Source organism: Arachis ipaensis, chromosome B2, assembly GCF_059453495.1.
Source record: "Arachis ipaensis isolate K30076 ecotype BB chromosome B2, ASM5945349v1, whole genome shotgun sequence".
Lineage (NCBI taxonomy): Eukaryota > Viridiplantae > Streptophyta > Magnoliopsida > Fabales > Fabaceae > Arachis > Arachis ipaensis.
Window position 1 is genome coordinate 114,260,673 of NC_142437.1, and position 21,918 is coordinate 114,282,590.

At 30.7% G+C, this 21,918-nt stretch overlaps 1 protein-coding gene across 1 annotated transcript; it reads left to right on the forward strand.

Moving 5' to 3' along the window:
• Positions 1-6,298: 6,298 nt before the first annotated feature.
• On the forward strand, positions 6,299-13,022 carry LOC148575286 (putative expansin-B2). The gene is made up of 4 exons (XM_088506156.1): positions 6,299-6,470; positions 7,417-7,529; positions 9,602-9,783; positions 12,701-13,022. Exons 1-4 carry the CDS (start codon positions 6,299-6,301, stop codon positions 13,020-13,022), a joined length of 789 nt encoding a protein of 262 aa, XP_088362282.1.
• Positions 13,023-21,918: the final 8,896 nt, after the last annotated feature.

Genomic DNA, 21,918 nt, shown 5'->3' on the forward strand with positions numbered 1-21,918 from the left:
AAGGTGAAAAGAGTCCGAATGGTGTGGTGAGAGGAGGGAGGTTAGGGAAGCATTTAATGTTGAGTGGAGAGAGAATTGAGGGAGTTAATACCCACTAATGAGCGCGGTTATTAACCAAGGAAGGGTTTTTTAAAAAAAAAACTAAAATATTTGCTCCTAGAATCAAGGGATGAAGAAATGATAAAGATTTGATTTGACAAGCACTTCTTCCTACAAGATTTGAAATGATAACTTCCCAAAAGTATTATTAAAAAAAATGAAAAACTCAAAAATGGATCAACTTAAGGTAAAAAAGATTTGGTGGGGCCCAAGATAATTAATGTTAGCGTACTCTCTCCCTGTATCATGGCCTGTTCAACTTATCCTGAAATTTGTCTCCTGCTTTCCTACGAGACAAAATCAAACAGAATAAAAAAGTTCACAAATTTTCAACAGAACTTAATTCTATCATTCCCAAACTATTTCTCAAAGTGCAGAATCTGTCTTCACACAAGGGTTTAGTAAAAATGTCTGCAAGTTGATCCTCGATTTTTACAAATTGAATATCAATAGTTCCCTTTTGCACATGTTCTCTAATAAAATGATATTTAATTTCAATGTGCTTTGTTCTTGAGTGCAGAACAAAACTTTTAGAAATGTTTATAGCACTCATATTGTCACAGAACAAGGGTATACTATTGATTTTTAATTTGTAATCTTCCAATTGAGTTTTCAACCAAATTAATTGTGAACAACATGCAGATGCAGAAATATATTTAGCTTCGGCTGTGGATAGAGCTACGGTGGCTTGTTTTTTGCTTGACCACATGTTGAGTGAGCTTCCAAGGAAGCAACACATGCCTAATGTGATCCTTCTATCCACCCTATCTCCCGCATAATCTGCATCACAAAACCCTACTGCACAAAAATCATTAGATTTTGGATACCATAAGCCATAATCACTCGTTCCCTTAATGTATCTAATGATGCGTTTAACGGCCAAAAGATGGGATTCTTTTGGGTGAGATTGAAATCTTGAACATACACCCACACTTTGTACAATATCCAGTCTAGAGGAGGTTAAATACATGAGTAAACCTATCATTCCTCTAAAACAATAAACTTTCCAACTAAGTAGGTGTAATCGTACCCAAAAGTATTGAGAGTCTCAAAACTCACAAAATTAAATTCATATCGGGGATACTTGACAATTCTGGAAGTTTGTGCACATCGATACGTTGGTTTAAATTAACAACATACTCATGATGTGTAGTCTTGAAGTTACCCTCATTAAGTCCAACACCAACATATCTTATTTGGTAAGATATTTTTTTCTTTAGCAAATTTACGAATCAAGACACAAAAGCCCTCTTAATCGAGGTGTATATTTTTCCTCCCTAGAAGTGATAAACAAAAATCAAAGAACAATTAGATGGAGATAATCAAACAAATGTAAAATATAAATAATATAAATTTAAAATAAAATAAAAAATATTAGTAGAAAACTCACGTCTTCATCGAGCCAAACCATCTCAATTGAGTATGGCAAAGAAGAATTTTCGTAATTTGGTAGTGTCCATAACCGTATCGTTCGTATACGTACACACAAATTGTCAACTGTAGGATTGATTTCTACGATTTTATGAATACCAGACATTGGAATAAGTAGATAAATTTTAAATTTTGGATGTATATAAAGAAAGGGTTTAATGTACTTTTATAGTTGACTCATAGCTAAATTTTTGTAAATTTGATTGACTTTAATTTAAATTTGAATTAAATTTGTAGATAAAGAAATAAATATATTAACAATTATTTAAATTATAAATTAACATAAATATATTTAAATTTACATATGTAGCTTCAATTTTTGAAAAAAATCAACAAAAATTTAAAAAATAATGCTAAAAAGAATCAACAATTTTTTAAAAAATAGTGTTAAAATTTAAAAAATAATAATATAAGTAAAATAATTTAAAATTTTAAAAATAACAACCTAAATAAAATAATTTAAAATTTAAAAAATAACAACTTAAGTATAACAACTCAAACAAATAATTTAAAATTTGAAAATAACAACCTAAGAAAATAATAATTTATAATTTATAAATATAAATCTAAAAATTTCTAGTGACGACACCTAAACAAATAAACTCTCAGACTCAACGTATGAGCGCCACGTCAGCATATGAGCTCCCCATTTGTATTACTATAAAGATGTAAATTAAACATCATTATCCCTAATTTCTAGTTGTCTGTTCAATTTTTTAATATCTACCCCTAATTTATCCCAAATTCTTTCACATTAACCCTTCATCACCTACCGTTATCCTACCCCCCAAAAAATTTCATTGTTTGTTCCGCAACCCTCCCCCCTTTCTCCACCGCCCCGCCGTGCGCAGCAACCTGCATCCAACCGCTATGTTTCTGTGCAACGTGTAGCCTCCCTTCCTGCCGACCGGAACTGTCGCGCTCTGCCTCCTCGCACCAACGCCCTCGCCGGAAGAACCTCCGTCACTCCTCATGCGGCCGAACATCCGTGACCTATAATTGTCAGCGTCGCCGACGTAAATTGCAGCCCCGAACACCCGGCGCTCGAGTCATCTCAGCGCTAGCCTGCTGCCTGGGTCTTGTTGAATTACTCGAAGAATAAACATCCACGAAAACTGAGAAAGTGAACATCCAAAATCATACAAAAATGAACATTCAATGTGAACGTGTATAAATAACAATATTTATAGAGAAAATGAACATCCGGCGACGGGAAGAGAAGGCACAAACCGGCTGCGACAGAGGCACTGGACGTCCGGGTTGCTGCGGTGCCGCGAGCTCGACTCACACAATATACGCGTCCTCCCTACGTACGGTGGCCTGTGCGGACAACGACGACAGTCGGAAGAGTGTCGGCGCGATGTCCGACGGCGGCTGGTAACCATGACGGCACTGTACCGGCTTTTGCTTCGAGGAGAGAGTGAGAGAAGAAGTTCACACCCTATTGAGAGAGGGAGGTAATCCTAATTTGATTCTATAAATGGCGGGATTCATGATTTGATTCAAAATTTAAATTGGAAACTACTCAAAATTAATTAATTGTCATAACTGACGGGAATCATGATTTGAGTCAACTTTTAAATTGGAAACTATTTAAAATTAATTAATTGCCTCTAATTTAATTCTAATTTCAATTTAACTCCATTGTACACATTGTATAAAACATACATTGGCTCCTCATACTTTTCCTTAAGTTTAAAGTTAAATTAGAACCGAATTAATTAAATTGTAATTGGTTTGGTTTGGTTCAGTTCGAATTTACATTTTTTTTTGTGTATCCAAAACAAACTAAACTGATGAAAAATGAATTGGTTCGATTTGAGTAATTGGATACCCGATAAAACAGAAATTCATAAAAAAATTAAAAAATGAAATTTTTATCTTAAAAATTCTGTAAGTACAATAAACATGTAGCATTAATAGAAAGGGAAGTGTTAGGTAAATAATTTTAAACACTAAATACATTAAAAACTAAACACATTAAAATTCAAATATATTAAACACTAAAGATTAGGGCTGGCAATTCATACCCTACTCGCGGGTACCCAACCCGGTCCAACCCGTTCGGGTAGGGTAGGATACGGTCCGGGTATGCCTGCGGGTAGGGTAGGGTACGGGTTTAGGGTGTACCCTACCCTACCCTATCCGCACTTCAAATATAACACATATTTTATAAAAATTAGGTATATAGTGAAGGAAGTGAGAGTTAAACCCACAACCTCTCTTATGTAATGACTTACAATAAGTGAACAACCACTAAACTAGTTAGTTAATTTAGTAATTTAGAGCATTAGTTTGTTATTTTTTATGTTATTAATATGTATAAAATTTGAAATGATTGAATTTTATATTTACTTTAAAAAAATTTGATATTTCTGCGAGTAGGGTAGGGTAGGGTAGGGTTTAGAACTTTAGGGTGCGAATAGGGTTAAGGTAGAGTTTTAATAGAATTTTCAACTCGCGGGTAGGGTTAGGGTAGGGTCCAAACCCTACCCTACCCTACCCATTGCCAGCCCTACTAAAGATATTAAAATTCAAATATATTAAAAGACATATATATTTTTTAAATTTTTATTTTTTTATTTAATTAATATATGATCGAATTTACAAATTGACTCAAATTCTATACCTGCAAAATCATTATCCAAATCAATTGTTAGAGAAAGTCATTAATTTAGTTCGGATTAAATCTGATTATCCATTAATTCTAGAACTAATTTAATTAGTTCAATTTAAATTCGAACGGATAATGGAGTGTTCAACACGTACTCATTGCTCACCCCTAACGGAAATACGCTTAGGAACAAGAAGCATGGCTGACAGGTATTTAAATGGAGAGAGGGATTGAGAACCCATTGCATTTTCCGCTTGTAGCTTGAGACCAAACTCGGAGCGAGAGAGTGAGAGATGATTGAAGAGAGTTTAAATTTTTCTAAAAATTTTAAAGACATTTTTAATTTTATAAAATTATTAGTCTAATTAAATTAGTGTGTGACCATACATTGTTGGTAAAATATATTTTGGAGTATTTAGATCATCCTTAATAAGTTAATATGTAAATTTTAACTTTTTAAATATTTTATAATCCTCGTTATTTGGTTAATATTATTATTTAAAATATAAGATGAAATTAATTTTAATCACTTTAGTGTTGTATATTAAATTATAATCTTGTGTTTTTTTATAATTTTATTATAATTTTTAGTTTTGTTTAATTATCACATAGTAATTTATAATATTTTTTAATGTAATTAAAGTTTGTTGTAATTAAAATTTAATGTAAAGTATTTAATTATTACTTTAATAATTTAATTTTAGTCATTTTTGCAATTATTTTTAATTTCGAATTCTTTATAATTATAATACAGTGTACTATAATTTTTAATTGTTATGACAAGTTTAATAATTCATGATAGTAATATTTTATAATTTAATTACTTTAATATTTTTAAGTAGTCATAATTTAATTTTTGTGTAATTAATTAATAATTATTTAAAAAATATTCTGTAATTTATAAATAATTATTTATTTTCAAATAATTAATCTGTAAAAAATCTTTTCTTTAAATTCACTAGAGATTATTTATTCTCACACCACTAATATACTAACACACTTTAACTCAAAATAATGAGAAAATAGTAACAAATTTGATATTTATAGACAAAATTATCAAGCAGGGTTATAGAAAGAATCAACACGCAGGTCACATATTGCAGCATTGACCAATCAACAAGCAGCATACAACCTGCAAAAATCAGCTCGCAATCTGAATGTTACTATTTTAGCCTTTTAGGACCTGTTCATCTGTATTTTGTGACATTTATAATTTTATATACTTGCAATTACGCTTCATTTCGCCGATGAATAATAGTTCAAATGGCATAATTTTTTCATATTTAATTAAGAAATTGCGAATTCGAGTCTCATATCTTTGATACAAAAAAAAATTACACTTCATTTCTTCATTTGAATGAAAAACATATTTTTTCATATTAAAAAAATAGCCGCAAATTTTGTAATTATATTTAATATTTTTCTTAAATAATATTGATAATGAAAATATCGAAAAACTACTTAACCGAATTTTTTTATTTAAATTGAATAAATATATAAATTACGAAAATACGATATTTTCGTAATTTATATATTTATTCAATTTAAATTAAAAAATCGAACTGAACCAAAATATGTTACGTGAATAGATTTGGTGTATGTCAGAATATTATGCCATTAATAATAATAATAACAATAATAATAATAATAATGATAATAATAATAATAATAATATATAATGATTTTTTCCTTTTCAAGCTCTTTTATATAATTATATGGATCAGAATTTTCTTCTTGAATAAGATACGCATTTTTATTTATAGAAAAAAAAATAATTTTAGATAATTTTGTAATTTACTCCTTTAGAATTTTAATCATCCAAACTTTTTTTTGGTGACTAATCATCCAATTAATACTCTCTTATCTTTATCATTTCCAAGAAGGATTTATAAGATAACAAAATAAAATCAACGTTGCACACGCTTAACATTTTAAGTGAATATTTTGAAGTTTTTTTCTTTGAATTATACCAGAAAATTAGAGTTAACATTATTAATATTAATTATTGACTAATTTGAATGTTGACATGGCCTATTTTTAAACAAAAAATTATATGAAATTTAATTATTAAAAACATGTACTATAAATACTACTGGCTAGCAAGTTTGAAACATGATACGTTACTACAGTTGCAAAAACTATCATCAATTCATCATGAAGGTTCACACATTTAATCTTGTAGTCCTTTGTTCTATGCTTTTAAGCACTACTTGCTATTGCATCAACCCCAAATTTTTCAATCCTTCAAAAGTTCCAAATGATGAAAAACCATGGGACCAAACACAAGCTACATGGTATGGAACGCCGGACGGAGCTGGATCAGAGAGTGAGTGTGCAAGTTAAATTATTTTTATTACATATACTTATGCTAATCTTCTTCTTCTTTGTATGTACCAAGTAAAAAGCTTTTATTTATTTATCATGGTCATATAACTGTACTCTGCCAAATCAACTCCCATAGTTGATTTTAATCATTTTAATTTATTACCAATTGCTTTGTTATGGAATTATTTTTGAAAAATTTAAATTATTTATAAAGACATTTAAATAATTTATATATATAATACATCTTTTTTTGTAATAGAATTATTATTATGTTTGAAAAATGGATAGTGTATAGATCTAATCATATTTTGTGATAAACTTTTATTTATTTATTTATTTGCTTTTAATTTTAAAAAATACGACTGTAATTAAGAATTGAATTTTGGATATTTTTACTTATAAATACTCTAAAATTATATCATATAATTATTAACTTTTAGAACACTTAAGAATTTACATAGACAGATGATATATGATATATGATTTTATATCTGATATAATATATTTTAATAATATATACATTCATATTAAAGATGCATGTCATAATTAAAAATAATATTGCAATTGACTCAATCAAAGTAATTTATGTATTCATAAGACCATTCTTCTAAAATTTTAAATTGATAAGAGAAAATATATGAATAATTATATTTTTAATATGTCCCTTTATCTTAAATCTAATTTTGGTTTTGTGTTAACTTTTGCAAGTTTATCTTTTATTTTTTTTATTTATCTTGTAATGAAATTCTTTTTTTTTTAAATCAATAAGGAGTATATTCTAAAATTTCAGATCATATAGAAGTTTTGATATTATACCATAAAATACTTTTTTTTATAAAAATTTAAATTAATACAAAATATATATAAATGATTAATTATATCTCTAAACTCTAATAATCTGTTTTTGTTAGCGATTAATTTGATAATATTAATGTAATTATGTGTAGGTGGTGCATGTAAATATGGTAAAACTGTGGAGAATCCTCCAATCTCTAAATTGACGGCGGCTGCTGGCCATTATATTTTCCGCCAGGGCTATGGATGTGGTGCTTGTTATGAGGTACATTTATTTGGTTTAATTTTTCATATAAACTGTGAATTTAATTTTGATATACTGTCAGTATAAAATCGTTTTATACGTGTATTTAGTTATATAATGTCACATTAGTTAAAATAACTATTTTTTATATTGATTGTATGAATGGTCATTTAAGAATGGTTATAATTGCATAACTGCGTAAAATATTTTATACTGTCAGTACATTAAAATTAAACTAAAAAATTATTCATTTTTTTTTTCTTTTATTCTTTTCTGATATGTTTGAGAAATTTATTTTAATAAAATAGAAATACTAGAAAAATCCAAAAGTATCTTTTCAAAATAAGCTACAATTTTAATTTTCAAAAGATCAATGAACATAAAAATGCATTAAAGGATGAATTAATATTTTTAATAATATTAAAAATAAACAAATTTGATATTATTTCACATCTAACCAATAAACTTTTATTTATTCAAATCATTATTTAAAAATGAGGAGGGGGAGAAAACTTTTTTTTTATTGTATCTCTCAATCCAACAAACTAAAGATTAATTTGTCGTAGATCTGACTCTATTTAAGAGTTTGTTACTAATCAATAGATTATTGCAAACACAAGACAAGATTCAAATTCCTGATACTTATTTAAACAGACGAGTGAAATGACTACTTAATACTCACTAGGTTAGTTTAGTAATGTATTTTCTTTTAAAGTAGCTTGTCAAAACTTAGTTTTAAAAGGCAAGATTTTAAAAGCTATATTACCTATATTTAATAAATCAAATAAAAAATATTTCAATAAGCACAATTTAAATTGAAAGTGAGCCAATTAAGCCAACTCATGCTCAATTCGTTTGATAGGCTAAGTTCATAAACTTTTGAGCCAAATTTGAGCTCATATATTGTTAAATGAGTTGAGCTTAAATTTAAATAAATTTAGTGTTTGGCTCGTGAGTTAGTTTGATTATATATTATAATAATTAGGTTTAATTACTCTGTTGGTCTCTATAGTTTTGCAAAATTTTTAATTAGGTCTCTATAATTTTTTTCCTTTTAATTGGGTCCTTACACTAATTTTTTTTTCAGTTAGGTCCCTCTAAGCAGTAATCGGCTTAATTTTATAGAGACCCAACTAAAAAAAATAGTACAGGGACCCAAATAAAAAAAAAGTGTAGAGACCCAATTTAAAAAAAATTTGGTGCAAGGACTCAATTAAAAGAAAAAAAAGTATAGGGACCTAATTGAAAATTTTGCGAAACTATAGGGACTAATAGAGTAATTAAACCTAATAATTATTGATATTAATATATTATGTATTTTGTACTTTTAATTTAACAATAATACATAACTTAACATACATATGTCGTATATACTTTTTATATATAATTATGATAGAGAACATAAAAGATAATTGATATTTTTATATATAAATTATAATTTATTTATATAAAATAATAAAATATGTTCATGTTATTTGTGCCACAAACTCATAAATTTTTTATGAGTTGAGCTTGAATTTTATAAATAAGTTTGATTATTAATGAGTTGAGTTTAAGTTTAGCCTAATTTAATTCAATTCGGTTCAAAATAATAATAATTATGTTTGCTAAAATAATTTTTAAATTTAAAAGACTGTAATTAATGTGAATGTAAGAATAAATTTAAATATTTATTGATATATAAAGTTATATTAAATTTTTTTAATTCAGAATAAATAAAACCTAACATTGAAAATTACTTCTTTAACTTATGCACAAACACAAATACATTATTCTTTTGATTTATTAAACACAAAATATGAAACAGAAATATTTCCATAAAAAGATTTACTAAACTAATCTTAATTATTTAGAACTTTTTCTATAATGTTTATGGTTACATTGAGTAGTCAGTGACTATAATAACTATATAATTTTAGCAACACTTATACAGTGTTGTTAAAATTAAAATAATAACTTTTTACTCTTTAATAATATCTTTTAAGTATTACTAAAATTTTTTAACTATTATAATTACCGTAACTGTAGACATACTCCGCTTTTTGCTAATCATGAAAAATATAATAAGAAATATTGATGACTATGATATATAGGTGAAATGCACAGATAATCCAGCATGTTCAGGGAAGTCAGTGACAGTGGTGGTAAGTGATGAATGCCCATGGTGTTCGGGATACCATTTCAATCTCAGTGGCGCCGCTTTTGCTTCCCTCGCAAATCCAAGTCAACAAGATACTCTTCGCAAACTTGGACAAGTCAACCTTCAATACAGAAGGTATAATACTTTGAAAATAATTTTTTCAAACTAAATCTTTTATATATAGTAATGGGTTAACCAAAATAAATGTTCCTGAATTATTCTGACACCGATAAAAATATTCCTAATTTTTGTTATTGATAAAAATATTCTTAAATAATTTAAAAACACAAAAATTACACATTTATTGAAACAGAAGTGATTCATTAATGTTTTGATATGATATAGCAAACAGAGTAGTATATGTGGCAAACAAACCATCTTCTTTTTTTTTCTCATACTTTTTTCTCACTCATCTATTTTCTAAGTCGGTCAATCACCAACACCTTTGTCCGTAGTAATAGAGTCACCTACAAACTACTACCATTGCAGCTCCACTCCCTCCCTATCTTCTCCCTTTTTTCCTCTCTAACTTTCTTTCACTCTCTCATACTCGTTTTTCTTTTCTCACCTCCTCATTATCAACACTCATTGTCCTCTTCAAAATCACAAAACAGAAAAAAAGAGACCCAAATTAAACTGATATTTAGATATCCCAAAAAAGTAAAAGAGGTAATAATAGATCCAAATTAAACTTTATCAATTGAAATAGACCCAAATTTAAAAATAAAAAATATAATTTAAACCCTAATTTTCATTAAAACCATAATCCATTAACAATAGTAGTATTAATCAGTAATCACCAATTAGTAATCACCAATAAACTAAATAGAAAATAAAAGCGTGGAAGAGATGACTACTGACAAGAGAGGAGCAGTGCGAGTAAAGACAACTAGCCAGGAGGAGCAACCTAATCCAGGACCTCCTGCAAAGGAAGAGAAGCATGAACGAGGACCATCCCGTCCGAGCATGTCTTCCGATGCTGCTGGAGGAGCCAACTCCATCCCGTCATGCTTGCCTTCTAGATTTGGCTGTGCTAGCCTTCCAGATCCAGTCGTGCTCACGTTCCTGTTCTGGTTGTGACGCTCGTCTTCCAGTTTTGATTTTTGCACTTTTCTTCTGGTTCTGATCGTGCTTGCATTCCAGTTCTAGCTGTAGTTTCTCAATTTCATCGTTTTAGGCATTGTTGAGAGAGGAAGACCGAGTGAAAGGAAATCAGAAAGAAGAGGGGAAAGATGAGTAAGAGAAAGTGAGAAAAGAAGAGAGGTAGCTAGATAATGCAGAGTTAGATGGAGCTACAGCTGTGGTGGTTCGCGTGGTGGCGGGTGTTGCGGATGGTGAGTGGGTTAGAGAGTAGGTCACTGTGAGAGAAAATGTGAGAGAACGGAAAAGGACGAAAAGAAATTGGGGTATAAGATTTTTAAATTTGGGACAAATATAAAACGACGCCCGTTAGTTTTTTGTTTATCATATATACTGTTCTGTTTGTCACATCAGACCACAACGTTACCAAACCACTTCTATTTTAATGGATGTGTAGTTTTGACACATTTTTAAATTATTTAAAGATATTTTTGTCAATAACAAAAGTTAGGAACATTTTTGTTAGCATCAGAATAATTTGGGAGCGTTTTTTATCATTAACTCTATAATAATACAATAAGTTGGTCTTCTTAATTAATTATGTTTAGAAAAAATTATTAGTTCCAAAAAAAATTAAAACAAAAGTTAATTTTAAAAAATGACAAATTAGTCCTTGTTTTTTAAAAAGTAAAATGTCTTTTTATTTTATTTAGGATTAATTTGTTTATCTTTTTGAAATATTAGAGACTGTTTCTATTAGGGAACAAAATTTGAAGCATGAATTATTAAAGATCAATTTGGGATATTTATTTCCCTGTGTTTTAAAATAAAATTTAATTGCTTTTCAATTAACTGGCTTTTTTTTCAAAATCTATTAAAATTTGAAGAATATGATAGGAATTCATTTAATTTAAATTTTAAGCACTAATAAAATTAGATTGATCCATTTTAGCCATTGCGATTTACAAACACAATCTAATATATTTTAAATATATAATTATATTTTAAAAAAAATTATAGCTATATATATATATATATATAGAGAGAGAGAGAGAGAGAGAGAGAGAGAGAGAGAGAGAGAGAGAGAGAGAGAGAGAGAGAGAGAGAGAGAGAGAGAGAGATTTTACTACCTCATATTAAGGCACACGCATAATAAAATTAGTACGACAATTGAGGCCTATAAAAAAAGCCATCCTCATTTGATAATTTTTTAAGATAAAAATATTGAGACATTAAATAATATAAATTTATTTTAGAAAATCAGATAACGACTGATGAGAAAAATGTTTCTATTGGAGACAATTTATCTGACGTTCACTTCATACAAAAACTAAGAACAGTATAAATAAAATAAAAAATATAATATTTCTATCTTAATTATATTATTTTGAATAAAATACTGTTTTTTACTTTTTGTCCTTAATATTTAAATTAAATTTTAAAATTATTCTTAGTATTTTAAACGTTTATTTAGGTTTTTAACATTTAAAATTTATTACAACATTATCTTATTATCATTTCTGTTAATAATTCTATAACAGATATGCACATATTAACATTATAATCTACTTAGACAAACTAATCTTATATTATCGTTGGTAAAAAAATAAAAAATTAAATAAATAAAAAATGACACTAACAATACAAAACTTTAATTGTATTTCGTTTTCTCATATGCTAGTGTTATTTTTTTATTTATTTAATTTTTTATTTTTTATTATCGGTAATATGAGTTTAGATTTTTACAATGGATTATAATATCTACATATGCATTTTTATTACAGAATTTTTAAAGAGTTAACGATAAGATAATATTGTAATAATTTTAAAATATTTAAAATTTAAATAAAATGTTTAAAATATTAAAGATAACTTTAAGATTTAGTCCAAATATTAAGGACAAAAATAATATACTTGAATTTATTTTTTTTTATATATCTCTCTCAATTTTAATTTGTGTGATGATCTTTAGGGTTTCATGCTCATTTGGAGATTCTATAGCATTTATGGTCGGTGAAAAATCTAGATCAGAGTATTTGGAAGTATCAATGGAATACGTAAATGGAGATGCAGATGTTCATATAGAAAATACTATAAGTTTCGATAACATTTCTCATGTGTGGGGTCCAACTTGGAGTGTTTTTGCTGGTGGTTATGATCTACAACCTCCATTCAATTTTACACTCGCTCAACATTATCCCAATGGCATCAAAGGAAAGACCATTATAATTCGTGATATGATCCCAAAGGATTGGAAGATCGGTCAAGTTTATCGATCAAAGATAAATTTTTAGAAGACTCTTATTAGAAAAATATACTATATTTCTCTTTATATATAAATAATTGCCCTTTTTATAAAATTCAAAAAAATATATGTATTTGACATAAGTATAAAAGATAATCAATTACTAAATATATAAGAATCTATGCCATCTTTTTTTACTAGATATAATGAAATATGTGAAAGAGTTAATATCCAATTTTTTTTCTTTTAAAAATATCTTTCATCGTATATAATTTATAGAAAAAATATAATCTTATTAATTTCAAGAACTGAGCTTATAACTTTCTAATATTAGTATAAATTGTTTATCATTTTGACTAATAAATTATTATTATCCGCATTTAATTTATAGAAAGGTGAATTCAGCCTATTAATACACTAATATATGTTTTAGAAACTTGCAACAATATATAATTACTATTGAAGATAGGAGTGGCAGAGTGATATCCAATTACAGAGAACAAAGAGAGAGAAATAGAGATTACAACTTCATAGCTTAGCTTATATAGTATATACTATTCAATAAACAACATTGAAATCAATGTACTATATAATTAGTAAAAATGATGTTAAATATACTAAAATTAACCATTAAAATTATCTATCAATATATTTTATATATAAGAATATAACTAAAAATATATAAAAGCATAGTCAGTCCATCCCTCAGGCTCTACAGGAACGAACTGCTCTAATACCATAATGTAACACCCTACCACATAGAGCTTTACACCTAGGATATAAAATAGAGGTGGCGAGGTGCTACGACCTCTAAGATAGGATATAAATATATATATAATAGTCGAAAGAATGTAGTATACTAGGAGTCTTGAAGAATGGGTAAAAACAAAATCGCAAAATCAAAAGCACGACGCTCAGAAAAGAGATTACTTGCATATGAAGAAAAAATTAGAGTTCACAAACATATATATATATATATAATAGAGGGTCAAGAATACAAAATAACAAGCTCCTGACTCAGCCTGCGAAGCTAAAGTTGGCCGGAGAATATTTACATACATATATATACTTAACCCAGAACCCAAAATACATATATAATCAATCCTAGTTCTCCATAAACCTCTAAGAGGTGCAAAATAATACAAGTATATATATGAAGAGAGTCTATACACATATAGCAAAAGACCCAAAAGTAAAACCCCAAAATGAATCCACTTTACTGCAGAAGCTCCAGATGCCAACCGAGGTGCCTCTCGACCTGCATCTGAAAAACACAAATATCGTATGGGATGAGAATCGGGGGTTCTCAATATGGTAAAGGTGCCTACATATATAAGATATAAGGTCCTGGGAATGCTAGAGGCAATCCTAGAGCGCCGACACTCAAATTATAAAATTTAAAGACTAAAGTAGAAGCCATAAGTCAAGGTAGTTTTCTAAGGATTCCTAACTTAACCAAGTCTTAAGCCTAACAAAATTCGTAACTTCTCTGCCTTTCCTCTGTTCCTCCATCTCCGGTGAAATTAAAAAAGACAAACAAGCAGACAAAGGCAAACACAGGTAGAATACAAGTAATACAGATAGCAAATATAACAAATAGCATATTATACTCACTTAGGCAATCCCAAATAATGCACACACAAACAATTCAAACAATATGCATATGATGCATGCCTGTCCTATGGCTAATGATATCATCTGTCGGTTATATAGCCAACCCGACATGTCCTGGTAGCTAACCATAGACTGAAACACCCATTGCGGAGCAAGTGGGTTTGAGCTATAATCCCCCTTGCTACTACCCGCTCAACCCAGAGCCAGTGGAATAACCACTATTGCGGCCACTACCCAGACGGGTGTTTAAAAGCTCAACCTGGAGCGAATGGAATAACCAATACTGCCGCTACTACCCAGGCGTCACAATTTCTGACCTGGAGCAAGCAGGACGAACCACAATCCTTTCTACTACCCAGGTATCTCAAACATATATTCATTCAATCTCAATTCATATTATCAATTATAACTCATCAACAACAATCTCATTTCGACTTCATTTATCATATTCATTCGTTCATTCATTCATTCATTATTAGTCATTGATTATCAATTTTGCCATCATTCATAACATCATCATCCTTTTCACACACTTTATTTTATCTAAAAGTCCGTCCACAGAAGACTACAAGCCTAATTCTCTATCTCTAGACTCAAAATAGAAGTATCCTAGAAATCCGAACCCATTTGAAATAGTTAAGTTGAATAAAATAAAAAAGAAAGCCATTTTCTCTTGCAAAAATTGGTTTCAAGTTTGAAAGTTCTGCACTAAGACAGCAAGCTACCTTGTTCTTAGAAAATTCACCAAAAATCATATTTTCACTTGATATATCTGAAAATTTTCAGAAATAAAATAGACTTATAAAGCTTTAAATCAGCCAAAGTCTCATAGAAAAATCATTTTTCTGAAGAGAGTTATATTGATTACAAATTTGCTTTCAAAAACTATTTTCGCTGTCAAAACAGCTAAAAGCTCTATTTTTAAAACAAGCACAACTTCTTCAAAATAATTTATGAAAGTATAAAATTTCTACACAAACAAGAAAATAGTCCTAGTATCAATGTCATTTTAGTCCCACTCAAAATTATGGTCAGGATTAGGAGATATAAGCTTGGAAAGTTGCTGGTTTGATTATGCAGTAGCAGAAAATTAGCTTTAAAGTAACAAACTTCAAAACTTTATATCTCCTAATCCAACCGTTAAAATTTAACCAAATTTTGTAGGATTGATCTACACATCACAGAGATTAAAGAAAAATGATTTTCACCCAATTTTGATGGTTAGATCGTTCCCAAAAAGCATCCGAAACTGCTGCCAGAAAATAGATTATGCAGAATTTTGCCAAACCTCAACTTCCAAAATATTTCAACCCCAACCCCTTTAAAACTTACCAAATCTTACCATAGTGGCTTAAAACCAAACTCAACTACACCACATCATTCCTCAATACACTAATTTACCATCTCCATCAAGTTTTCAATCCAACAATCCATGTTTAACACAACAACTTTAATATACATCATCATGATCATATCCAACAATTCAAGTTCAATATAACAAGCAATATACATACTCATCAATACCTACATCATCATACACTTCAAATATCATCTTTACACCATCATCAACTATATTCATGTCATAAAACCAATAAATTTATCATGCCTCAACAAATCAAACATACGCTATCAACTAAACTACCAATCAAATCCAACATTCTCAATCCAACTTATCATAGGTCGTCTAGCCTAAGTTTTCACAAGACATTACATATTAAATACAAGAAACCAAAATCATACCTTGGCTGATTTCTCCCTAAGCCACAAAACCCTTCAAAATTCCTTCTCACCACAAGCTCCAAGCTCCGAATTCTCAATCAAGCAAGTTCAACTCAGCATCACTTGCTCCACATCATCAATCGACTCCAACCAACATCCAAATTCAATCTAATATCACATATTATTGCTATAATCAACATAGAGTTCACAAAATTAGAAATTCACCAAAAATTAGGGGTTTCTTATTACCTCACCCACGGCTCAAATGAACAAAACCCAATAATTTCTGCAAGCTAATTCGGTCCTAAGACATCAAAATCACATAATCCTCAATACAAAAATCCCAAAAATTCGAAATTGAAGAGGAGATATTTGGGCAAGAAAAATTGGGTTTCTTACCAAATTGGTTAGTGGAATTTGTAGAGAATTCCGAGATGAACGCGTGATCGCTGACGGCTCGTCAATCGGAGCTCTGGATTGAAAGTTATTGAAGATTGAAATCAATAGTGGGTTAGGGTTCTTGTTTCCCCCCTTCCCCAAAGTTTTCAGCGTGCTTCCCTTATGTTTAAGGGAGAAGTGGCTGTGTTCTTCCCTTAAATGGGTATTGGGTTGGGCCTTGGGCCCAATACAGGTCTGGTTCGTTCGGTTTGGTCCGTTCGGCCCAATTTTGGACCAAATTCTTTAAAATTAGTGTCAAAATTCATGTTTTAATTAAGAGAAAAGGATAAATAGGTCCCTGACCTTTTGTCCCGCGGACATTTTTGTCCCTGACCATTGAAAAATACTTTTAAGTCCCTGACCTTCACAAAACTTGGACGAATCAGTCCCTCCGTCCAAATGCCTCCGTCAGGGACTGATCCGTCCAAATGTCTCCGTCAGGGACTGATCCGTCCAAGTTTTGTGAAGGTCAGGGACTTAAAAGTATTTTTCAATGGTCAGGGACGAAATTGTCTGCGAGGCAAAAGGTCAGGGACCTATTTGTCCTTTTCTCTTTAATTAATTATACCTCATTAAACTATAAAATTCTATTTTCTAATTTTTTTATTAACAATTAATTTATTAGCTAATTATTTACTAATTTTGAGGGTTTTACAGCCATCGTCTTCGCCGACTGTGGAGGGAGAGAGTGACAAAAGCAAGGAGAGAAAGAAGGAGCTCGCGTAGCCATGCTCCTTGTTGTCGCCGCCGTCGTGCCAGTTGCCTCTGCTGTGATTGTTTCTGTCACCGTCGTTACTGCTTGGGCCGTCTCTGCTACATGCATGAGAGGGCTGTGGGAGGGGTTGGTATGTCGCTGTTGTTGCTGCTTCGTTGCTGTCGGGGATCTTTGCGGCCGTTCTGGTCGCCAAAAAACACAGTCGAAGCTACTGTCACTCTGTTGTCTTATTTCTCTTTAGCTATAGTAAATCGTTCTTGTCTTAAAATCTCTCACCGCTAGTGTATATGTGTTCTGTTATGAGTTTGGTGAAGATTCTGAGATTTTGGTAATGTAGGGTCGAGTTTCGGTTATTACATGTCGCGATTGAAGCTACCGCTATTGCTGCAGAAGTAAACTGGAGCTGTGGTTGTGGCTGCCGCTGCTGCAGACCAGGATGAGCCCATTACCGTCGTGCTCGTCGTTGCTGTCCACAGAGAGCCGTCGTCTTTGCCAACTGGGGAGGGAGAGAGAGAAGGAGCCTGCGTAGTCCTGCTTTTCGCTATTGCCGCCATCGCGCTAATTGCCCCCACTGTGATTGTTTCTGTCACCGTCGTTACTGCTTGGGCCGTCAGTGCTGCATGCGTGAAAAAGGTTGTGGGAGGAGTTGGTATGCCGCTGTTATTGCTGCTTCGTCGCTGTCGGGGATCTTCGCTGCCGTTTTGGTCGCCAAAAAACATAGCCGGAGTTACTGTCGCTTTGTTGTCTTATTCCTCTTTAGCCATAGTAAGTCATTCTTATCTTGAAAACACTCACCACTAGTGTATATGTGTTCTGTTATGAGTTTGGTGAAGATTCTGAGGTTTTCGTAACATAGAGTCGAGTTCCGGTTATTACATATCGCGATTGAAGCTGCCGCTATTGCTACAGAAGTAAAATGAAATTGTGGTTGTGGCTGTCACTGTTGTGGGCCAGGAGAAGAAAAATTTTGTCGCGTAGTTAAGTCACGATCAAGGTAGGGAATTTTTCTTAAACTTATTTTACTTTCAAGAATTACTACAAGTCAATATTAATGCGAAAAATATATTTTTATGATTACGTAAGTCTTATAGATTGAAATGAGTTGTTTTGGATGAATGTAATTATTTGTTTGATTGATTTATTGATCAATTGAGAAGGCTGAATATCTTGATTAGTTGATTGATGTTGTTAAATTGGTTTTCTTGATTTATTGAAAGTGATGGTTGTTGCAATTTTTGGTTACGTCAAATTCCTGGATTTGGGCGTTGGATTGAAATTATTTGGATAAAATGCATTGTTGTAAGTTGATTGGAATTTATTAAATGCTAGAAATTCTTATTGATTTGGTTAATTCGGGGTTGAATGCTGTTTTGGATCAAAATAAATTGAGAATTTATGAAAATGAGAGAATCCGTAAGGGTGGTAAAGTCTGAGTTTTAGGGGAGGTGCTGTCGAAATTTTTATAAGTTCAAAATAAATTGAATTATAAGAAAATACGAGATTGGTTGTTGCCCCCTAAAGTTTAGAGACTTTGTCGTAGAATTTGATTTAATAAATCTTGATTCAAGGTAGTTTAAGCGAAATTTTAAATAATAAGAATTTAATTTATTTGGTTTTGATTTTGATTAAAGAATCACGTTTGAGAAGTTTTAATGAATTAATTTAGTGAAAATGAAATAAATTCCGATCCTTTACGGGAATGTCTTAAATTTAAAAGTGAAGGTGAAAGTGGTTTTGGGTACTTGGTAAATTTTATTAAATTAATTTTAATTTAAGGGTTATGTTTTGAAAAGTATCTAGTGAATTTAAAATATTTGAATTTGATTTGGCGTAACGAAATGATCTCCGAGTCTCTTGAGAATGTTTTAAACTTAGAAATAAAATTGAAATCGGTTTTGAGAACTTTGATTAAGTCGAGTGACAGGTCGGTGACTATGATTAATGATAATTGATTGTTATTGATGATGAGATTTGATTCAATATTTATGATTGATTGTGGTCTGAATGACTGAATTGGCAAGGACGGTGGTTTTATCCCGCTTACAAGATTGACATCCCAAGAGAAGGTGACAGGGCACTCTCCCTCTAAGACCAGCTTGTGATAAGCTTGAAATATTTCTCTTGGAGATGTGGTGGGTCATTCCGCCCACGTTTTCTCTGATTGCAAGGTGACAGGGCATTCTCCCTTTGAGACGGTGATCGGGAACTCTCTCTCTGAGACGATGACAGGGCACTCTCCCTTTGAGATGGTGACTGGGTACTCTCCTTCTGTGACCGGAATATTTTTTCTCCTGGAAATGTGCAAGAGAGAGACCATGTTCAGGTTAGCTATCGGATGTGTCGGGTTCTAGTAACACGTGAGCTCATGGTCAGTAGGGCATGCATGTATCATACTGTATTTGGTTGCTAGTGTTTGGGTGTACTTAAGTATTTTGGTTTGATTCTGTCTAACTATTAATTGTGGTGCTTGCTGTAACTGCTTTCTAATTGTGTTTACCTTGTATTGTTTGTTACCTGGGATTGATTCTATTTTGAGACTGAGTTTTGGTAATGAATTGATGATTTTAAGACCAAGTGTTGATTGGTTATATGTTGGACCAGAGGCTGTAATTTGATTTTATATTGAACCGGAGGCCGTACTTAATTATGTTATGAGATATTATTTGAGCTTTAAAATTCTTGCAATCGAAGAGTGAATTTGAATTATGGATAATTAATTATTGCTGTTTAAAAAGATTCACAGGATGAGTGATTATCATCTACATTTGAAATTCCTTCATTTCTTTATACGTATCCTCTTATAATAATTCTAAAACTTTCCTAGTGAGACCGTGTGGTAAGATTCTCACCCCTACAAATTTCTCTTTTCAGGACAGATGAGAAGTTTAAGAAGTTTCTTCTGCGTATCTGATTGTATTGTATATATCTTAGTTATAGTTTTTCTTTCGTCTTGTTTTATATTTTTGAAAGAGGGATAAGAGTCGTAATTTGTAATGATATGTATGTTTGGTATATTTGTAAGTTACTTGTATAAGAAGTCTCGTATATATATATATGAAGATTGTCATTGAATTTGTTTATATATGCATTTTGTAAAAAGAAAAAGAATTTTTTATTTTTCAAAGAAACAGCAATACGGTTTCGAGTTAAAGGCTCATATTTTATTGTTAAGTATACAGAAGTCGTCGTAATATCCTAGCTATCAAAGTGGTGCAACCGAAAGTGTGACATTCTGATAGTAAGGGTATTAACCCCAGGCCACTTCCTAAGGGGAGACCCTTTTGAAGAGAAAAGGAGAGGCTGACGGAGCGGATTTCAAGCATCTTCATGACTTCGAGCGCGGCAATCCCAACCCAATTCCAGAGAGGGTTTTTGCTCAGCCTAGTAGTGTTGTTACCTGTATCGGATATGTTGGAGATAGAGATCTTTCCTGGGTGGACGTGTAGGTCAACGGTGAGGGAGATGGTGTCACCGAGGCCATCGACAGCGCAGTCGAAAATGTCAAAGTCGGGACCAAAATTAGCGACGGTTGCCAGAGTAAAGGCTTTGACGGAGGTGCAGACGGGAATGGTGTTGATTTTTGAGGGGACGGAGAAGTTGCATCTGATCCTAGTCCTCCTCCTCTGTGTTGGAATGACGATTGTGATAGAGATGGCTCCTCCTTCGTCTTTCAGATCCAAAGAAAATGCAGATGCAGAAGCAAAAGAAGGATGTTGACATTGACAGAGGATGAAAGTGGTGGTAGGGCGGTGTAGAGTAAAATTAGAGGTTTGAAATAGATTATATTAAAGGGTAGTTTGAAAATTTTATTTAATTTTGTAAGATTTGGATAATTTTATTTGTAAAAATCTATTTTTCATGAATATAACTTTAATTTTCGACTTTCATGAATAAAAATGTTAGCATCCGAATTTTTCATTATAAAAAATTACTATTTACTTTAATTATTTTTAATGATTTTTTGTTAAAATAGAAAACTCAAAAAAAAAAAAAAAAAAAAAGACTCCCTCCCCTCCCCACCCGCTAAATGTCGCCTAACTTCACTCCTGTATACATTGTTGGTACTCGGTAGAATATATTTTTGAGCATTTAGATCATTCTCAACATGTTAGTTTTAATCACTTTTATTATTTTTTAGATATTTTATAATCATCGTTATTTGGTTAATTTTATTATTTAAAATGTAAGATGATATTAATTTTAATCACTTTAATGTTGTATATTAAATTTATAATCTTGTGTGTTTTTTTTTTTATAATTTTTAGTGTTTTTAATTATCACGTAGTAATTTATAATATTTTTTAATGTAATTAAAGGTTTTTGTTGTCTAATGCAATTAAGATTTAATGTAATGTATTTAATTACTGTAATAATTATTTAATTTAGTAATTTTTGCAATTATTTTACAATTTCAAATTTTTTATAATTATAATATAGTGTATTATAATTTTTAATTGTT